This window comes from Vigna unguiculata, chromosome 5, assembly GCF_004118075.2.
Source record: "Vigna unguiculata cultivar IT97K-499-35 chromosome 5, ASM411807v1, whole genome shotgun sequence".
NCBI classification, from domain to species: Eukaryota; Viridiplantae; Streptophyta; class Magnoliopsida; order Fabales; family Fabaceae; genus Vigna; species Vigna unguiculata.
The window spans coordinates 1793109-1810220 of NC_040283.1; the positions used below are offsets into that span (position 1 = coordinate 1793109).

Genomic DNA, 17112 nt, shown 5'->3' on the forward strand with positions numbered 1-17112 from the left:
AGTTGTTGGACTTCGTAGGGTGTTCTACAAGGTTTCTGGTAATGCTTCAGAGGTGATGATGCTGGAGTTCCTTGAGTTGTGGCTCGGAACGTATCCCTTGAGTTGTGGCTCGGGATAGGGGTTAAGCACGTGGTATTCCTTGAGTTGTGGCTCGGAATAGCATCTCTTGAGTTGTGGCTCGGGATGGCGGATGGACACGAGGAACCCTGGAGTTATGGCTCGGGTTGGCGAGTGTGGCCGGTATGAGTGTACTGGTTGTGGCCAGTACGGATGGGTCCAGATAGATTGCCCTCCTCAGTTGTTGGCTGACGAGTTTGGTAGTCTTGGGACGATACGGACTTTGTTCGTATGTGGGAACTCTACCTGACGTTGCGGTGTATGATCCGTAGCATGTATTCCCGCACGTGCTCTATCGGTTGTGGCCGATAGGTATGGCAGCAAGTCACCTTGAAGTAATTAGCAGACGAGGTAGAATACGAATAAACGTATTGGAGATTGAATTGAGAGAATAAAAATATAGGACAATGTGAGAAGTTAATTTAAGTGATGATATGTGAATGATTACTGATTTATATGTATGTGTTTATAGTTTTGTATATATATGTGTTTTATCTGCTAAGCTCACCCTATCTGCGTGTGTGTGGCGATGATCGTGTACGCGGTACACGGGAGCAGATGCTGGTGATGCAGGTGGCTCAGGTGCAGCTTAGGCGCGGAGAGGGGATTTATCTGGGGAAACTTTTCTTATGTATTTACTTGTTTTGAAAACAATTGTAAACCCTGAGGGGTGACTTGATGGTATTGAGGTTTCAGTTTTGTAATGAACACTTTTAAATTATCTGCACGAATAATAAAGTTTTAAATTTTCCCGCGTTTTGGGAAAATGAGGTATTATTAAATGCGTTGTCTTAATTATTTTATTTATTTATTTATAAATTAGTAATATCCTGGCGGGATGTTACAACCACCACGCAACTAATGTGGAATTACGTCCTGACCAATGAGGCACCATCATGAGATCTCACCTAGAGATCCATGGAATTACACCCTGACCAATCAGGCACCACCACACAACCATAATGGAATTATGTCCTGACCGCAACAACACTATAGAATTTCCTAGCTTTAGTAACATTTGTTTAGTTACTTTTACTAAAAATGTTACTATACACATCCTACAGTAATGTTTTCTTAAAAACATCACTATAAGTGATACTAATTATAATATTGCAACATGTTTTGAAAATGTTACTATAAATAGATAAATTTATTGTATAATACCATTTTACCAATATTATAAGAAATTAATTAAATATAAAATACTACCATTTTAAGGTTGTACAAAGATACTGATTTGATTCCCCCATCTTCTTTAGGTTTGAACAACTTCCCCTTCTTCCTCTTCACCACTTTGCTTTCGTCTCCAGTGCTGCAACACATCACCAGGGCCGATGTAAGTGCAGACAGTCACCAACACCTCCAACATCGTGTTGACGCGAAATGGGGAACTGTCCTCTCTATCTTCATTCAGGGTTTCTTCCATCATCGCCAACCTCCGCAATGCACACGAGGAACAAGAAAGGCGTCACCACCAAACATCAGCGAGTGAAGATTTCACTCTTATTCTCGATGAAACACTGGCATTGTGAATCTGATACTCGGTACATGCTTCAATTCATTTTTCTTTTTGAATTATTTTGTTTGTTACCCTAATTTCTGAACTTCTTCTCGATGCTTCACATTCTTGCCGTTGATGACAAACTTGTTGATCACATGGTTATTGAACGGTTGCTCAAGATTTCTTCCTGCAAAGGTGACCCGGCGTTGCGAATATTGTGTTTGTGATTTTCCCTTGCCAAATTGAGTTTTTCTACTAAAGTTTTTGTGTGTGTTTGAAATAGGTGTTTTCAGTTACGATTGTGGAGAGTGGAATGCGTGCTCTTCAACATTTGCGCTTGGACAGAGAGACAGGCTTTCAGGTTGAAACTAGAATTGATGTTATTCTTTTCAGATCCTTGTTGCACAAGGTGCAAGTTGGATGGATTTAAATTGAAATGGGTAAGATATTATGAATGTTTATTTAGTGAAAACTTTGACTTGATTGATATGATATTGATACAAATTTGAACTTTTTACCCCTCGTGGCTTCCTCTTGATATTGCTAGGATGTGGCGGCGTCATTGGCTTGAACAATTACTGGCATCCAGTTCTGATACCATAGTACCTAAATTCTCTCATGAGTGTGCTCAACATAGCTAGGTATTTTGAGTATGATTCATTTCATAATTCAATATTGCTAGATTTCTCTTCGTGAGAACTTCTTAACAATTGTTAACATCTTCTCTTCAGTAAATTTTTTTTGAGATATGTGTACTTATGAGAACTTAAATCCATATGTTCTCAATCTGGTGAAATTTTGAATGAGAAAGTTATTGTTCAATGATTAAATTTAACATTAGACTATCATTATGTGTATTTTTAAAATATTTTATATTAAAAGATATTCTATATTAGTAACATAACGTCGCCTCTATTAAAAAAAATATTACTAAAACCTTTTAGTAACAATTTGAAAATGTATCTCTATTTAAAAGAAATGTCATTAAAGATTTTTAGTAACAATTTTATAATGTTACTCTTTTATACAAAAAATATTACTAAAAAAATTTAGTAACATTGTTTAAAATGTTGCATTTTCATTAAATAAATGTTGCTAAAAGTATTTAGTAACACTTTTGTAAATGTCTCGATTGATACATAAAAATGTCACTAAAAATCATTAGTAATATAGGGTATACCTAACATTTGATGTAATGTTACTAAATCACATTAGTAACATTTTTTGTAATTTAGTTACATTTTTTTATTGTTACTAATAATCATGAATGTAGTAGTGCAAAATCATGTTTCTCCGACCAGCATAAAGTCATTTAACATCTCAATTCCATACCAACCTAAATAATCAACCATCTCATACATGTTACATGTCAAACTCATTATTATAACATATAACATCAAAGATTTCATACAACAACTAATCACACTTAGAAAACCATAATTTCTTCTTTATCATTTAATATTGTTCTTCATTATTATTATTATCTTTTATAAAAACTATTTACCTTTAGAAATATTTCATACGACAAGTAATCACACTTAGAAAACCATATTTTTTTCTTTATCATTTAACATTGTTCTTCATTATTATTATCTTTTATAAAAACTATTTTACCTTTAGAAATATTTTATTTTTATAAGAGTTGTGAAATAATATCAAATAATTTTCTCTTTAAAAAAATTAATTAATAATAATGATATTCATACAATACCAACCATGTGATTTGACGAAAAAAGCACATGTTTATAAAATATATACAAAAATTGTATTATAATGACACATGCACATCCACAATCTGAAAACATAAAAACATATTAGGAAAAAAAAACCCACTCTTTAAAAAGACATAAGAAAGAGTAGCTAAAACATATAAATAATCCAACACCAATGATGGCAAATACAAATTACATAAGATATTTGTTTAAATACGACTAGTGGATCAATGTCAACTTTTTCAGAAACTCCACTACCAAAAGAAAAGCATCAAACACCCACTTATTATTCAGAAACTTATATCAAACTACAAAAAGAAGTTGAACTTTAATCTGTGAAACCAGCAAGGGTGGCATGGGGTTCAAGGGCTTTAGCAGCAGGGGAAGCTTCAACAGATGGAATGGGTTCAACCGTCTTCACAAGAAGTTCTTGAGGCAAATCTTTAATACCTTTTAAGTAGAATGTGTATAAAATTTTGAAAGGATACACAATTTGATGCAATTTTACTTGACCCTTAACTCCCTCAAAAATTCCAGATCCACCCGTCACAGCCAAATATGAATCCTCATAAGTTAGGTAAGGTCCCTGCACTGCTATGTGACCATAATCTCCAAAGTAGAAGCTGAAGATTGCTTCATACCTGTCCCCTTTTTTCTCAGCTTTGTTTTGTATCAAAATGCAAATACCAGATGTTATGCCAATGCGCTTTTGTAGATCTCCGGTGTACAACTGCACATGTCCAAAATCAAAATCAATCATAACAACACAACTCACTGGCCTCTATCACATGGAAATCCAACATTTGATTACGTTGTACAAACTCAAACTTCGGTGGAATATCAACATTAAAAATTCTGAAACTCTGTCTAAATTTTGTCCTGAAACCGAATAAACTTACCTTGTTGCTGAAGGGGACCAAATCACCAAGAGAATTGACAGTTTTATAGCTCAATCTAAGGTAAACAGGGCTTCCACGGTCTCGCTCGTTGATTTCGTACACACTTAGTTCTTGGACTTTTTCTGCATAGTGATCGAGCAAAGAAACCAAAAGGGTGACGTGAGAGCATGAAGAAGACAAAACTCAATTTAATTTAGCTATAAAGAAACAAAATTGAGAACTGGGTATGTCTATTACCAGAGTCAACAGGCTGAGTCTGGCTTCTGCAAGTGAAAGATTTCTTGGGAACTGAAGTGAAAGAAGAGTGTGGCAAAGTGGAGTTAAGCTTGAGAGTTTTGGTGAGAGAATGGTTGAATGGAGATGAAAGTTTGATATTTGAGGGTGTGAGGAACGAAGATGGTTTGGTAGTGACAGAAGGGATGGTTTTGATGGCATGGCTTGAGAAGGTGGTTGCCATGGTTAAGTTTGTGCTGAGAGTGTTTTTAGATGAGAAGAAAAGAGAAGGTTATGTATGGAATGTGTGATGTGAAGAAGGTAAAGGTGGTTTTGCTATATATAGTGCAAAGTGGTGGCTACAGAGGGAGAAAGAATACTGGGTTAGCAGGTGGACGGTGGAAGAAATGTGTGAATCTTAAGGTGACAATGTGAAAGAGAGACACGTTTGAGAGGGTCAAAGGTTCAATAATGGCTACAAAAGATAGTGGACGGTCTCATGAATAGTGCTTCATTTTCTTATGTTGAGAATCGGCGTGGGTGACACTTGTTTTTGGAGGGGTAATAATAAATTTAAGGTACAAGTTGGTGAACCTTTTGTGTAGGTCTATGAGCTTGTGTTCAATGTGTTTTTTTTTATGGTTTGTTTAAACCGTGCTTGGTTGGACTGCAACGTGTAATTGGGCATGCATGGGTTTTTTACATCTCGAAGAATATGTTATGAGGAATGTGAGTTGTTAAGAAAGACCATGATGAAGTTGCGGATTCTGAAAAAATAAAAATGGACAAACTCTTCATAATGTCTACATACATGTCAGCAATTTATTAGATGAAAAAAAAAAGTTTGATGTAGTTCAAAAAAATATTTAATGTAACTTTAAAAGAATTTTTTTTCAAAATTAAAAAGAAAAATCGTCAAACTATAATGGTCCGATTGAAAAATGAATGTGTTGCATGAGTTGCGTTCAACACGAGAAAATCAACGTTAGAAGAATGTTGGAGGTTTGATTTTCTGATTCTTCAGTTTATTTCACTTTTTCCTTGACCGCAAAACTAATTTAGTATCTTTTTGGACGGAAAGAAAAATTTCAAGTTTCCTTCTTTCACATTGAATTTTCTTTCTCCGGCTAGAAATCCTTTCTTGAGCATTTCTTTTCATATTTTTCTCATTTAACCATATCCATTATTATATTTTTTGTTAAGAATTTTAAATAATATATTTTATTTTTATACAAAAATTGAAATATTTTATAACAAAACATTTTTTTAAAATTTATGAAAGTAATTAAATTATTTAAAACTAAAAGTTCTTAATTTTTCTTAATTTTTTTTAAAGTTTCAGATTAATTTATGTCTTTTTATTTGTATTTTTTACTTCGATTTTGGTCAAGAAATTATCAACTTTTTTTAACATTAAAATATTAAATTTTTTTTATAATAATAGTTAGAGAATACTTTTTAATGGATATTAATTAAAAAGTTGGTAAAATAAAGATCAATTAAAGAGTTAATCACTTTAACAAAAGTAAAGTAATTTGTTGTTAGTTCGGCATAACCATTTAATTACTCGAATTTTTATTTTTTGTTATGTATGTGATTTTTTTTTTCTTTGATGGTTAATAAGATGATGATGTATTTAATTAAATTTTAGATTTAATTATGTATTTTTTCAAAAAAAATTGCTAAAATTTTTTACTTTTCTAGGATGAAATCTATGGATTTGGAGAATTTGTTTTAGTTAAATATAGTGTCAAATGACTTTTTTCTAATATTTGGATGTTAAAAAAAAAGAGTAGTTTTATTTGTTTTTTTGTGTGGGAATAATATTGAATTTTTCTGTCATTTGTTCTTTCACTATTTTATTATTATGCAAAATGATTGAAGGAAGATTTTCAATATCTACAAATTTTCTGTATGGATTTGGTTGTTTTTGTTTATGACGTTTTCTTGTAGTCTTTTGCTTAAAATGATTAGAATGTTTGTCATTACTGTAGTTATTTGAATGATTTTGAGAATGACAAACCATAGTACATTTTAGTATTAAATTATTTTTACTTATGCCAATTTTCAAATTGAGGACTTAGAATGTATGACTGATAATAAATATAAGAAGCATATGAGTAATGTTATATTTGTCTTTTTATGTGCTGAAATTTATTTTCAATATTCAAATTAGGGAGGGTAGGTGGTTTCATTTGAGGACTTAATATAGCAAACTCCATATGTTAATTAACTTAAGGTGAATATTGACAATGCACTTAGGGGTTGTTCTAATTTAACTTCATGTGTTGGTATTTTTAAAGGAAGTCACACTGAATATCTAGATAATTTAAAGCTTTTTTAGGGGTGTAGGCTTCTATTTATGCATAGTTTATGAGATTTATCTATGCTTTGGAGCATGCTTGGAGGCAGAATTTTCAGAACAGTGGCGGATCTTGACCAAAATATTTGAGAGAGCCAAAATAATATATTTAAAATTTATATATTTAACATTACTCTCACTAATTCAATAAAAATGAATACATAATTCAGTATAGTTATAACTATAAAAGAAACTACACATATCTAAAGGATTGTCCATCATTTTTCATATTTTTGAACTTATCAAATAATTCAATCATAACTAAAATTTTCAACTATTTTTTTCTTCAATATAAATAACCATATTATATGCAAAATATTAATTTTCCATCTTACTAATGTACACATATCGATTCAAAGTCATCACAAGCATTTCATTTCATTGTTATGCGATAAGCAATGATGTTGTCATGTTTTGATCTTCACTTTTATTTTATCCATTTTAAAAAATGAATTTATTCTATTAATTTTCATCAATATACCTATTTAAAAAAAAAACAAGTTTAAGACTAAAAAATAATTTATCATAATCTAATAAAAAATTAAGAGATATAACTACTAAACAAAATTATGATAATCAAGTCCACTTAAAAATTGTATATAAAAAATCACATAATACATTATTTACTCTTCTATATTCACTAAAAATAATATACAAAATGTCATGAGATAAAAAATAGTGCTAAATATATTAAACAAGTATTTCACTACCAAGTGAGACAAGAGAAAATTTTTTTCTTAAAAAATGAAAGAAAAGATATAAAAAATGATGGCAAAAATAATAATTTTATGTTTAACTTGTTCTTTTGTTTCGGTAACAAAAAAAATTTAGGTAAAAGTGATAGATAAGTATAACATATGAAAAACTCATAATAAGTATAACATATGAAAAACTCATAAGACAATGGGGAGAGAAAATGAAAATTATCTTAATAATTTTTTTTCTTTATTATATTTGATTTTATGTTTTACTATTTGTTAACATTAAATATTATACTTTATAAAAAAATAAAAAATACCTAATTTATTTTTTATTAATTTTTTAATATAATACTACCTAATTTAAAAAGATACATATAATTTAAATAATTTTAAAATATACGTAATTTAAAAATTTTAAACACATATAATTAAAAAAAGTTGAAAAAGTTTTGGGGCGTGGTCCCACCTACTCCTTAAGAGCTCCGCCATTATTTGAGAAGTTTTGGTTGAATAGTGATTATACTTTATAATTTGTCATGATTTATTTGCTCAACAAATAGTTTTTTCGAATATGAGAGATAAAAGTGTTTTCATGTTTTTCATGATGAAAATTGTTGTCCTCCTAAAATAGCTAATTTGGTTTTTATTCATAGGAAACCATATAAGTGATAGTTGTTTAATGTTTTACGTTCATGTACTTATTTAAAAAAAATTCATAATAGATTTTTTTTGTTTATGTTTTATAAAGTGTAATTTTTATCATAAATTTAGTGTGATATCTCATACTTTGTATTCATTATTTAATTTTAATAAATATTTATATGATCACAGATAATTAATGAGCTTTAGAGTATAATTTATAATGTTGCCTAACATAACAAAAAAAAAGTTCAATTTATATTAACTTAACTAATTTTAATCCACAGAAAAAAAAGTTTTACGTCGACCTTAATAAAAAAAGTTTGTAAATATAAATTAATGAATTTATAAATTTTAATATAAATTAAAATTAATTATAATATTATTACTATTAATAGTTTTTAACCATTAAGATTTATAGATAATTTTAATTTTTTAATACCTATAGAGGTGCGGGAGGAAGGTATGGAGGTGTGAAAAGAATGTGGATGTGCGTTGTTTTAATGCTTGACTTAGACTTTTGCATTTTTATTGTTTTGTCAATGGAACAATTCAAAATTAGCCCAGTTTTTGTTATCTGAATGTTGTTTTTTTCCTTTTAGTACCATATGGGCTAATTCATGCTTTTATACCCAAGCCCAAGGTAAATCTAATTAATTTGAAGATCTATTTGGAGAAAACATCTTTACAAAAAATAATTTATAAAAAAATTAAAAAATAGATTTTGGACAAACTAATGAAAAATTAGTTTCTACAAATTTGTTTATATATCAGATTATTTTATTTTAGGAAAAAAACTGATTTCAGTTGTCTTTACTATTTTATCTATTACAAAATACTTATAAAAAAAATTACACTGCCCTTGATAAACCAAAGAAGTCGCTCAACATAATTAGTAGAACTATATTTTTAAATATGTTGACCATATAATTTAATTACTAATTTTGTCTATGAAACATGTGTTGATTATATAATTCAATTATTAGCTTTGGTTTAGACGATCACTTTTTTTCTTCTTCATGATTTAATAATATATATCACCTATAATATAATGCACACAAACAATGAAATTATTCACGCAATAATAAACCTTAGTTAAGAATACGAACTAGTAGTAGTATCCAATAATTATAGCTTTGTTAAAGACAAACAACATCTTCAACGATAGCCATATATTAATAAGATCAAAAGGTCAAACATAAATTAATACTAAAAACCGAATATTTGAAGATGTTTTAGTCTTTATAAAATGGTGATATTTGATTTTGATACCTACAACTTTATTTCTTTAATTTCCGTTCTTCTAGAATGTAAATTCTTATTTCAATCCCATTAAAATATTTTATTATTTTTTATCCTTTGAAAATCAAAATCCCTAAAGTTCCTTTTTTATACATATATACTTTTTTTTTAAAGATATTACTTGTTATATTGTATTGCATTACATGTTTACCTGGGGACATTGTACCACATACACCAGCAAATATTATATCGAAACAACTATCAAACACATTAATTATTTCAAATTTAACATAAAAATATAATAAAATTTTAGTTCATTTGAGAGATAAACGTTAAATAATTCTATCACAAACTAAAAATAAACTTTATTAGTTTTACAATGTAAAAACGTATTTAACTCTAAATTAATAAAAAGATTGGCACTGATCAGTATATATGATATAACATTCATGCTTTTAGCATGGCTAGCAAATAGTTTTTGTTCCGAACTTTTCTTGTTAAAGGGAAACAAATTTTAAATTCGTGCTAACATTTTTACGAAAAGAGTAATTTCAATAAGAATAATGATATTTTAATCCATTTTTTTTATCTATTTTTAATCCATCACTTCAATTATCATTAGATCATCACATCATATCACTAAAAAAAATCAAAATAAATAATCTAATAATAATTGAAGTAATAAGTTAAAAGTGAGTTAAAATATCATTATCTTTTTAATAAATAATAACATCATAAAATAACGACAATTTGTAATGAAGATATATCATGAAGAAAGTTTTTGTTCGCATTACATGTTTAACACATAGTACCAAAATATTTTGACATAAACATTCCCTATAATTGTTCCACACATTGCTTTTAATCTAATAAATGAAATTAAGATTCTTAATTAATATCTCATCCAATGGTAGGAGAGTCCGTAATTAATTCTGTAATCTCATAAAACTGATATTTAATTAGAATTACGTACTAGCTAGCATTCTCCTAGTACATTGTCTTGTATGGAATGAATGTAACCAAGTACACTGAACCGTACCAATGTGGTTATACGTGCATAATCTTTGATCAAACCAAGAAATTTAGAAGATCAGGTATCAGTTTGTTTTGATTATTTTATCTGGAAAAGAATACGAGAATGTTAATGAAGAAATAGGATTTTACAGAAACATGGAATGGACAATAGGGTTACAAACTGTGAACGCCAAGCAAAAAATCTAGGTGTGTCCACAGTTTCAAAGGCAGTAACCATGCCCCTCACGAGCATTTCACGTGCTCCAATGTCTTCTTAATGCGTTACAGCTTTGCGTTTTGGTCCATTAAGATATTCTCAGACCAAACCCCCCAAAGGAACATGGTTCAGACAAGTTTGGTAGTGATGCCCTTCTCCACATTTTTAAACTCCCCATGTCCCTTATGCTTACACCCTTCAATTAATTCTTCCACATCTAACTCAAATGCAAACAAATCTTAACGACGTTAAAAGTTTTACATCGAATAGATATAAAATCAATTTATAATATATAAATAAATATAAACTAATTTTGTAAAATTGAATTAGACTTCGTTCGAAACCGAGTAACCGAGTAACGTATATCCGGATAAGCTATCTTATTGTCTCTTTTTTGAAGTTTCTTTATTTTATTCGGAGAAGGATAAGTTATCTTAATAATGCAACTTAACTTAAGTTTCATCGTGTACGAAGAGGGAAAGAATAATCATTAATTTGATATTTTGTCAGCATATGTAAGAGAAGTTAACTCGAAGGAATGTATATTGTTTGAATATTATCCACTGTATATACTTAATTAAGCACGACAAAGCTTTCGTTTAAGGTTCCAAAGAGAAAAGAAATAAAATAGAATAATAGAAAACGGAAGCTGCAATTCTAAGTGATATGGGTGGAGCACAAGACACAACCTGTGGGATTATGCTTCTTCTTAAATTAAGACGAAACCCTAAATGTCGAAGCAATTGGTCGGGTTTGAACAAGTCTCGTTAGATTAATTTTTGTAGTATCTTTTACTGCATACAATTTTTTGACTTCAAATCTGAATGGAAATAAAAGATGGATTAAATAAATATCTTTGATCTTTCTCCATATTTATTTACAGACAGTGAGAGAATCTTGCTCATTGCCACACGATTAAGCACATTAGGCCATAACTCGTGGAGCCACAGCCATTTTACATTTATACTATGATGTCCTTTAAGATAACCCTCTCTGACACACCCTTGTCTTTATATCCCATATTTGAAATCACATGCCTAACTTTGACTATTAGCCTGCCATTACAGTTTTCAGACGAACTACTGTAAGATAGAATGTGAAGTTTTGCAAGAACATGAACATTAATTAACTTTAGACAATTAATAACAAATCACCATGAACTTATTAGTTACAATAATTTCTTTCAAATGAGTCCATGATTGGATTTTGAAGTAGAGGAAACTTCATCACTCGGGTATAGGTGTGAGGAATAATTGGAGAATATAGTCAAAGGACATGACAAGGAAGCTTCGTTGTTTCTTGGCCTAATTATGAGGTTGAAAACCATGGAGAGGGCTCAAAAATCTAAGGTAATAACATTGGTGTTTTACTTAGCATGATGACCTAAACATTATTATTTGGTTTGCTTAATTCAATGGCCGACCACTTATCTTGGTGGTTGATGCCACATAAATGTTGGTGCAGAGAGATGGAGAGAGAATGGGGGCATGGAATCTGAATTGAGGGGCCAATACACATTTTTTTCGGAACCATGGACCACACATTTCTCTCTATAAGAACCCCTCTAAAGTCCCATTTTTTTAACACTGCTTCAAGTGGTTTCAACTTTCAACACTCAACTTTCAACACTCACACACATTACACACAGATATCTGTCTCTCTACACTGCAAAGTGCAAGCTTGCAAAGACAGAAAAAAGATGAACAGAGATTCCATGAAGGCTTCAAAGAAGAAGGTTTCATGCAGAAGGCTTGGAGGGTATCTCAAAGAGCAAAAAGGAAGACTATACATAATCAGAAGATGTGTGGTCATGCTACTCTGCTGGCATGACTAGATACAAAAACATTCTCAACATCTTCAAACTATCATTGTTCAACGTTTTTCTTTGCTCATACCATGGATCACCTCACACCGGATTCCTCAAAGCCATGGTCAAGGATCATAGTTCAAGCATGCAGAAAAAGAATATATATATGTTTTTCTAGCTAGCTCTTTATTATTATGTAAATAGCAGAGAAAGTAACGCTAGAGAGAATTTCCTTCATATAAAACATGTATGTTCTCTACGTGCAAAAAGGCTAATATATGGCAATGAATTAAAATTTTCAGTTTCCATTCTGCACTTGGTGTAGTACTTCACTTTGTTTCTTTTGAATCAAGAACTGTTTATGGTGAAGTTATCTGTATATAATTGGCATATTTTGTTCATTTTGTAAGGTTATTACACACTGTTTTAGTGTAGAAAAATAGCATTGCAAATAAGGTAGTAATGATAATCATGTGTTTATTCGTAGATCAGAAATACCGTAAATTTTAAACTTAACTCAATTTTACAAAATTCATACAGATTCGTATCGATCGATGTATAATTGAAGAGTCTATGGATTAGAGGGAGGAGAATGTTGCCATGAATGGTGAAAGTAAAAGTTAAAAGTGAAAAGAGAAGAAGCATAAGAGCTATATTTATATAGCTAGAAAAAAAAAGGACACAAATGGGTGCTTATGAGTTGAAGAGTGTGTTGTGTCTTTTACGTAGGCTGTATTTGTTGAGGTCTTGTCAACTCAAAGTTACATTATAATGCATTTTGAAAAAGAGATGGTGCATCATCACATGTGGTTGATATGACCCTCTCTTCCATTTTTCTCATTGTTTCTTCGACATCATTTTTGTTTTTCTTACCGTTTTATCCACTTCTTCATTTGTCTCCTCTGAGTCACTGTTTCACAAGACTTCCTCATAGCTTTTCCTAAACAAAAATCTCCATGTGAACATTCGCATACCTTCAATTTTTTCTTTTTCTGAATAATATTATTGTTGCTGTTCGTGTTTGAACGCGTCCAAACAGTAAAAAAATGTACATATTCACTATAGGTTACATACAATACTAGCTAGCTTCTGCTCTAACATGGCACATCGATGCTATTCCAAAACTCATTAACTGTTATTTCCACATTTTTTTACCTTACTATTGTTACTCTCTTTCTCCTTCACTACAATAATTCACACAATTCAGAAAACAAGTTATTATAATTAATATCAAAACTATTTTACTATATATATTTATTTGGAGTATGTTATTATGTAGTTAAACTTGTTAAAGTATTTCTCGGTCACTCTCATTCATAGCCAATTATGAGATTTCATTTCTACGATCTTGATTTTAGTTTCCTAATAACAATTAAAAGTTTCTAACCAATAGTTATGATTCCTAATTAATATATTTCAATTTGACTGATGCAAAAATATTCTTTTTCCGACCTCATTTGCACGCACTTGTTCTTGTGGGAATTTTCCCAATTTATGTTTTGAGTGTAGGAGAAAGTTTGTCTGAGACAATCGTTCTATTCTGCTTTGTCACTTTTATATTTTTAAATTAAAAGAGGGACAGAAAAGACTCTATGTTGAAATGGCATATTATTCCAATATAAATCCATATTTTTTGATGAATTATTTCAATAATTCATATTTCTCGTATACACTATAAAAAAATAATATTTATATGTTCAAATGAATTAATATTATTTTTTATAATGTATACGAGAAATAGGAATTATAATTCAACGATATCGATAGAATAATATCAAGTCTTGATTTATGTGATGAATTATTATTAACTTGAAAAAAACTTACATAATTGGATTCACAACTTGAATAATTATTTGTGAAACTTTTAGTAATTGAAATGATTTTATTTACTTATGTTCATAGAGATATATTTTTACTTGCGGAAAAATATTCCAGTTTAACTAACTATAACATTTCTTTAATGTTTATAGAAACAAATAACTTACGTTTTCTCGTAAAAAAAATATATAAGAGCTCATCAAAATAAATATAAAACATATTGTTGAGAAATTCCACTGGTGTCAGAATTTTTTTTCCCTATCATTCCCTCTATTTAATGTATTCAAACTCATTCAACTATTAATCAAACAAAACAATCATATCAAAGTTGTTAATTTTTTGGGGGGTTCGGTGACAACTTTCGTATATATTTTGGTAGTTGTTCCTTAAAAATGAAAAATCACAAAGCACTTGTTTTCATTCATAACACGTTCATATACTAGTGGTGTTTGGTAAATATCATGGAATATGCTTTATCTACGTCATATTGAGCTTAACTACGGTGCTTTATTTTCACAACTCTATTATTTCATATAAGTGCTATATACAACTGGATATATTATTATTTTATCTAAAATTTTACTTACACTTATCATTACCATTTATATATAATATTTTATCACTAAAAATTATCGTGTATTGTTTAAAAATATTATGATTGTAAAAGGATTAATGTGCTGGTTTGAATTTTTCGTGTCAACTAAACATAAATTCATAAGATTAATTCATAAAATATAAGTAAGTAATTTTTTTTACAAACAGGTTTGGTAAGATTAAATTAAACTTAAATCTATTTCTTAGTATTTTATCTACTTCATATAGGTGCAAATCGGTTAAGGTTAAGGTTGATACAGTCATTAAATATTGCTTTAGTTTTGAATTATGACTACAATACTTAAAATCTAATGTTTGGAATATCACATTTGAGTGTGTTTACTATTAGTGGGTACTGACAGAGTATCGTATTTTCAGAATTGTAAGTTCATTCTTTCAGAATTGGAGCCTTCATTCTTTTGGTGCAGACATGGCGTCTCTGATATATATGAATAAGATATGTTTCTATAAAATTAATGTATCAATGAATGAATATAATATGTATATCCAACATGTGCATGCATTTATGCTTTTCATTAATCATTACACTATATAAATATATATAAACTGAATAAACTTTTTTAATGATGTTTGGTTTCTTTATTAAATGAACAAAAATTTAATATTTCATTTTTAATTTCTTTATTTCTCTGTATATAAAACTTATTTTCCACCGAAACATGTCATTTCTCTGACAAGTTTGTGAGTGTATGTTTGAAAAACATTTACCATGATCTTGACATAAGTTGAGTGGGAGAATAGAATAGAAAATCCTTATTAATAGTTTGGATCTTAGGTTTTGGTTTCTCACAACAAACACTCCCATCTTATCTACAGTAAAAAGAATCACGTTCTCTCCCAGCTTTAGCAAACACGTAATACGACAAGGCTCTAAAGGGAAACAAAGAAAATTCATATACAGCATCAAAGTTCAAACACAACACTCTTGCACTCGTGCACTCTAGGACAGTGTCTCTGGGTCAGATTTCAAACACTGTCTAAATTCTCTCATGCCATCATTTTTTATTTTCTCTGAACATATTTTTTCTGAACAAATATATTTATAATAATTTTTATTAAATTAAAGAGAATTGTGCTTATTTTTGCATGTTTAAAATAATTTTAAACTTTAAAAAATGATATTTGTAAAGCAGAGAGAGAGAAGGGTTGATGAATAGTGGTTAGGGCCCAATGAACAGAGGGAACCTCATGATTGAGTTAAGCAGTGAGAAAAAAGTTTGATTGGTCAAAGTGGCAGCTTTATGATGCACACATGCTCACCCATTACTCTCTCTTTTCATTCTTTCACATTACAAAACCATGGTCCCACAACTTTAACTTCTCTAGGACCATCTCCACCCCGATTCATTCCCCATTCAAATATATTTACCATTATTTAATACTTTATTTATTAAATATTCATACAAACATAATATATTTTTTATACTAGTATTAAAAAACTAATTGCTTGTCATTGTAATCCAAAATTCTTGTTATAATCTTCTATGTTTCTATTTATTTACACTTCATATAACTGTAATTCCAAGAAATTGTTCTCTAGAGTTTGAAAAACTATTTCAATGTTAATGGGCCTCGGCTGTTTCAAACAGTTCTATATTTGGGCCCATAGCACGGACCTCGAAAGAATTTCCTCAGCCCAAATCAGCAACGTTCATGTTTTGTCTAGGGTCATTTCCTCCAGCAATCCTATAGATTTGAAAATTTCTAAATTTACTCTCTGGTTTAGGATTCTTATTTTCATTATGAATTTCTAGCGTAAACACAGGCGCGATAGCGCCTGAGATACGCATTTTTTGAATTATATTAATAATTAATGATATTGTAATGTTATTAAGTTAATGAACAAAATAAAAATATATTTATAAAAATTAAAGTGAAATGTATGGAGAAAATATGAGAAAAATAACTGTTGATAAATAATAGAAGAAAAAAGAAGAAGGAGATAAGTAAATAGTTTTATAAAAATTTGTAAAAGTAACCGTTAATTTTTAAAAATTTAATAAATAATTAAATTGTAAAAGATAAAGTTGAAATTATGAAATGTGGACACAAAAGAGAAAATCTCCTTTATATATAGTTATAGATATAATTCAAAAACATCCCAGATGTATAATCCAGAAACATTCCGAAAGTATAAAGTCCTTGGGAGCTTCATTTGTAAAATTTATTCTCTAGTTTAGGATTTTTATTTTTTATTTTATACATCAATATTTTTTATGTTCTAATCATGTAATCCAAAATTTGAAATAAAAAAT

At 29.5% G+C, this 17112-nt stretch overlaps 2 protein-coding genes across 2 annotated transcripts; one reads left to right on the forward strand and one right to left on the reverse strand.

The window, feature by feature from the left end:
- Window positions 1–3460: 3460 nt before the first annotated feature.
- Window positions 3461–4806, reverse strand: LOC114183281 (allene oxide cyclase, chloroplastic-like). Its single transcript, XM_028070236.1, has 3 exons — window positions 4467–4806; window positions 4230–4351; window positions 3461–4060 (listed from the first exon to the last, which is right to left on the reverse strand). Exons 1-3 carry the CDS (start codon window positions 4684–4686, stop codon window positions 3659–3661), a joined length of 744 nt encoding a protein of 247 aa, XP_027926037.1. The 5' UTR covers window positions 4687–4806; the 3' UTR covers window positions 3461–3658.
- A 7290-nt stretch (window positions 4807–12096) lies between these two features.
- On the forward strand, window positions 12097–12735 carry LOC114186144. The gene has a single exon (XM_028074174.1). It carries the CDS (start codon window positions 12149–12151, stop codon window positions 12449–12451), a length of 303 nt encoding a protein of 100 aa, XP_027929975.1. The 5' UTR covers window positions 12097–12148; the 3' UTR covers window positions 12452–12735.
- The last annotated feature ends 4377 nt before the right edge of the window (window positions 12736–17112 follow it).

Excerpts from the sequence above, each read along its gene's own strand:
- LOC114183281 (XM_028070236.1), bottom strand. The coding sequence starts at position 4,686 with ATGGCAACCACCTTCTCAAGCCATGCCATCAAAACCATCCCTTCTGTC. Across the intron at positions 4,352-4,466 it reads GACTCAGCCTGTTGACTCTG|AAAAAGTCCAAGAACTAAGT; the intron begins GTAATAGACATA and ends ATCACTATGCAG. Across the intron at positions 4,061-4,229 it reads TGGTCCCCTTCAGCAACAAG|TTGTACACCGGAGATCTACA; the intron begins GTAAGTTTATTC and ends GGACATGTGCAG.
- LOC114186144 (XM_028074174.1), top strand. The coding sequence starts at position 12,149 with ATGGACCACACATTTCTCTCTATAAGAACCCCTCTAAAGTCCCATTTT.